The sequence below is a fragment of the Athene cunicularia genome (assembly GCF_003259725.1).
Source record: "Athene cunicularia isolate RWA chromosome 9 unlocalized genomic scaffold, athCun1 chr9_part1, whole genome shotgun sequence".
NCBI classification, from domain to species: Eukaryota; Metazoa; Chordata; class Aves; order Strigiformes; family Strigidae; genus Athene; species Athene cunicularia.
In genome coordinates, this window is record NW_020799110.1 from 24,887,639 (window position 1) to 24,892,302 (window position 4,664).

General features: G+C 43.5%; 1 protein-coding gene across 2 annotated transcripts in view; it reads left to right on the forward strand.

The window, feature by feature from the left end:
• Window positions 1-391: 391 nt before the first annotated feature.
• Window positions 392-4,664, forward strand: part of PLEKHB2 (pleckstrin homology domain containing B2) — a 14,023-nt gene continuing 9,750 nt past the window's right edge. The window contains exons 1-3 of one of the 2 annotated variants that reach the window (XM_026854812.1): window positions 392-408; window positions 3,125-3,180; window positions 3,771-3,923. In XM_026854812.1, the coding sequence (XP_026710613.1) occupies window positions 3,144-3,180; window positions 3,771-3,923 (190 nt within the window). In that variant the 5' untranslated portion in view covers window positions 392-408; window positions 3,125-3,143. Of the gene's footprint in view, window positions 409-2,062; window positions 2,160-3,124; window positions 3,181-3,770; window positions 3,924-4,664 lie in introns of those variants that run through there. The other variant, XM_026854811.1, reaches the window with a different exon arrangement.

The window sequence follows — 4,664 nt, forward strand, 5'->3', positions numbered from 1 at the left end:
GCTTGCCCCCGGGGGCCTGTCGGGTGGAGCTGCGCCCGGTGGGAGCGGGGGGAGGCGGGACGGTGCTTCTCCAGCCCGGCTGTCCCGCAGTACCAGCCGGCTGCCGGACGGACGGGCTTCGGGCGGGAAGAGCCGCATCTACCCGTAGGGCTTGGCGCGGGCTGGCGAGAAACAAACACAATCTCATGGGAAAAAGGCCTGCGCGTTGTTGAGTCAGTTCCAAAAATAGAAAACTTGCCTTGTTTGGAGGGGGAGGGGTCCAAATGGTACAGTCCTGGAGGTGTTTGAGAGTCGGGTTGACCCAGCGCTAAGGATATGGGTGGAGTTGAGAACGGTCGGTGTGAGGGTTAGTGGTTGGACTCGTGATCTTCAAGGTCTTTTTCAACGGAGATGATTCTGTGAAATCGGGTACATTTGAACACTCCTCTCAGCTTTGTACACCTCTCTCCCTGAAGTCTTGGGAGTAAAGTGGCCGTGAGGTGTCCGCGGGCATGGCCTGGCTCCCGGGACTGGGCTCTGTGGTTAGGTCTGCATGGCTAAGCCCCGTCCGTCTGCATGGATTGCAGAATCGGGTCCATTGCAAGTTTGATTGCATTAATCAGAACTGCTCCAGCGATTGCAAGTTGCAGGCGGAAACACTTGATTTGTTTTGAAGTTTTCTTTTCCTACCAGCCAACTGGGTTTGAGAACAAGAAGTGACCTGGAACTGACTTGTTGAATGTTCCACATTATATCCTGTGCAAAACCCCCCGCTATTCCAGGGAGCAGGAAGGAATAGCCCCGCCCCTTTGCTGCATTTACTCTTAACTTGCGTTCAGTTTAGAGTACTACATTTTTAGATTTCAGTCACCAAGGAACTTCTATTGAGGTTGGTGTTAAACTGATGTGGCTATGTTTAAATCCCGTTTTCCATGTTGGTTGCCCTCAGCTAGTTTAGCAGGCAACTAATACTCGGTTGCAACTGATCTTGCCAGGCTGTCTTCTAGCTCTGCAGATACTCTTTTAAACATAATGTGGGTTGACTGTGAATACTGCATAGGACTTCAAGTGAGCACTTGTGCTTAAAAAGGACCAGAGAAGAATTATCTCATTGTTTTGGCACCTCCTACTTGAGTGCTGACAGATTGTTCCATGTGATTTCTTGCTCTATCCAGAGCTGAAGTTTGGGGCACTTAAATTCTGTGTTGTGAAAATGTAGTTGTTGCATCTGAGATTACATGCAAGGTGCTGTAAGCTGCTGAAGCCTCTTTCACTGTGAGACATTCTGTGATCACAGGCAAAACTTAAATTGTCAAGAGAAATACTTTCTTAATTTCTTCCCCTTTATGTGTCTAAGTTAAATCTAATTATGACATAGGTTTAAAGGCAACAAACATTCAAGGACCTAATGTAGCACTTGCAACAGAACTGAAGTTCTTGCAAGTTCTTTATTGGCTCTTAGACTATTAAAAGATTTCACCTTAGTGGGCAAACTGGAAGACATGGAAGCACCATTGGAGAGACCCATTCCTGTGACAGTGAAGAGCAAGAAGGCTGTTCCTTGTAAAGGAGAATGTGGGGGGTGAGAAGCATATTCTGGTGTGGGGGGAGAACAAGGCTCAGGTCCTTCGTACTGCTTTGTTGCTTTGGAAGAATAAATTGGTCCCTCTCTCTATAGACAGGTGTCAATATCATGTTTAGACCTTGGAGTGGGACTGGGTGACCAGGATTAAAGTAGGAAAGGAGTGTCACACTCCCTTTCAGTGGGCTGTCAGCTAAATGTTTGTTTTCCCAGCAAGTTGGTACAGAAGCCAAGAGGCTTATCTTGGAGTTTGAACTTTACCTGCAGGTGGTTCTCGCCACCACAGCCAAGCCTGTGCTGGATGTGGTGTTCCTTCAGTGTGAAATCCTGCTGGCTATAGTCTTGTATTTTCCCAGTACTGTGAAGAAGATGTGGCCACAATATCCAAAAGATGGCATATATACATCTGTCAGAAAATAAGTGGATGCTTACTAAATTTGTATTTTACTAGAAGATAAGAAAACTCTTCTTGACCTCCCTCCCCTCCTACTCAGCTTTACAAACATCCCTTGTCTGGGAGGAGTTCCTCTGTCTACCAAATCTACTGTGCCACCTTTCCCCCCCTCTTCTTATGCTGCTACAAGTAGAATGTTATCTGGTAGCTTTAAGTATCGTATCTGTCTCTCATACTGGCTTACAAGCCGTACAAATATTAATAATTTCTAGAAAAGGTAGCCTTCTCAAGGGAGGCTTAAAATGCTTCTGTTCTTGTTTTCCTAATTCAGTTGCATCTAGATATTTGTGTTTTTATTAATCTATTTTAGAACAATAGTCAGAACACCATTATGCCATAAAATAAAAACTCATCCTCCAATATATCATATGCTTGATCTCTTTTCTTTAGTGTACTCATAAACCAGCATGCAGTGGCTGAGTGCTTAATGTCATGTGTGATAACCTGAATTTAAGTAGGGTCCTTCCCATGCCATTTCAAGCTTCATTTAAAAGTTGTGGATAAACGGGAATCTCGCTGTATGGGCTTAACATAATTAATCTTGGAGGGAGCTAGTGATGATTTGGAAAAACAAGTCATAAAACAAACTTTCTCCTTCCTGTTTAAGATTAAACTCTTTCAGCTTGTGTTTTGGCTGAACTTTGAGGCAGTGAATGAAAAAAACAGAAGAGGAAGTACAGAAAAAGGGAGGTAGGGAAGAAGTGAGAGAGCTTAGTAACTTGAGACTGCAGAATACAGGAAGCACATGTATGTCAAGAGAACTTTGAAAGGAACTGATGATGAGTAAGGACACAGTCACTCCAGTCTGTCTCTTCCCCATATTGCAAGAGTGGTAGCTGTAAACTTCTGCATTTTCCCGTTAAACTTAAAAGTGGTCTCTGATAGTCAGCTTGGATTGCTAAAATTGCACATTTTTTCCATTTGTTAAGTCCTAGAATACTAGTTGTACCTTACTGAATATCTTCAGCTGAGATCTGCTGTGTCTCTTTGCAATGCTAGCTGGGTACATGCAGCTATAATGTATGATATTATACCTCAAGATGCCTCTTTCCAATGTATTATTGTGAAATTCTGAAAACTGTTTTTCTCCCTCTCACCTTCCTCTTCAGTCCACTAGATTAAGCAACAATGGCATTTGTGAAGAGCGGATGGCTGCTCCGGCAAAGTAAGTCATGGGCCTTTTACCTCCTTGTCTCCTCTCTGTGTCTAACTTCTCCAAAAAAACATTACAGCAATTTAGTAATTTCCAGGTCTTTCCTTGGTTGATTTGTTGGGGGTTTTTTAACCTTTAGGACACTTCACAAAATGACCTGTCATGACAGCATTTCCATGTGACATTTTGGGTATACCAGTGGGAAACAGGATATACCACATCTGAGGTGTCTGACTGGCATTCGGCTTCAGGTGCTGCTCTGTAATTAGTGCTGTATAAATGGAGACTTGGAAACTTTACCTGACACCTTAATTTAATATCTTCAATTAGTCATGCCCTCTGCTTGTTCTTGCAGCAAGTTAGAACTAAAGCGCCAGTTTAAGCACTTAAAATAAACTCAGCTGTGACTTTGAATACTAGATAAAATATGCAACCCATTTCTGTAGTATTCTGAAGTGGGGACATTGTAGTACAGGATTTTGCTTGGCACCTCAGAATGTCTGGGGCAACTGTGAGGGATTTCTTGGGTTTACTTTTTATTAACTCTAGGACACAAATACTTCCTAATATGAGCCCTCAAAAGTGACTGTCTGATTTTTAAGGTACTATTTTACGGCGTTGGAAGAAGAACTGGTTTGACCTGTGGTCTGATGGCCGCTTAATATTCTACGATGATCAAAATCGCCATGATATTGAAGATAAAATCCACATGCGAATCCACTGCATCAACCTCAGAGTGGGAAATGAATGTCGAGGTAAGAATGAAACCTTCAGGGTTTGTGTATTCAGAGATGCTTTACATCTTCAGTGCCTGCCCAGCATATCACTGTCTTGGATTTGGCTGGGATCAAACTAATTTTTCTTCTTAATAGCTAGAATAGTGCTGTGTTTTGGATTCAGTATGGGGTTTGGTTATGAGGAGAATGTCAATAACACTCTGATGTTTTTAGTTGTTGCTAAGAAGTCAGGGACTTTCCAACTTCCCATGTCCTGCCCGTGTGCAGGTGTACAAGAAGCTGGTAGGGAGCACGGCCAGAGCTCCAGCCCCAAACTGGCCAGTGGCATATTCCATATCACACAACGTCATGCTCAGTATATGGAGGCAGGTTGATCAGGAAGCTCATTCTCGCTTCCAGGATTGGGGTTTTGGGTTTCTCACTTCTCTGGGATCGCTAGCTGGGATTGGGCTGGGCATCAGTCAGCGGGTGGCGAGCAACTGCATTGTGCATTATTTGTTTCTATTTTCTATTATTATTACTATTATTATTAGGCTATTTTATTTCAATTATTAAACTTTATATCTCACAAGTCTCCTTACCTTTATCTCTGCAATTCTCTTCCCCATCCCCCCATCCCCCAAGTGTGAGTGGCTGCTGGCTGTGTTCAAACCACCACAGCCATTTACAACACTACTACAGAAGTAAACGTGTCCAAGAAGCGTGCAACTTCATTGTTGTTGTTACACCCCCCCCCCCCCCAAAAAAAAAAAAAACCCA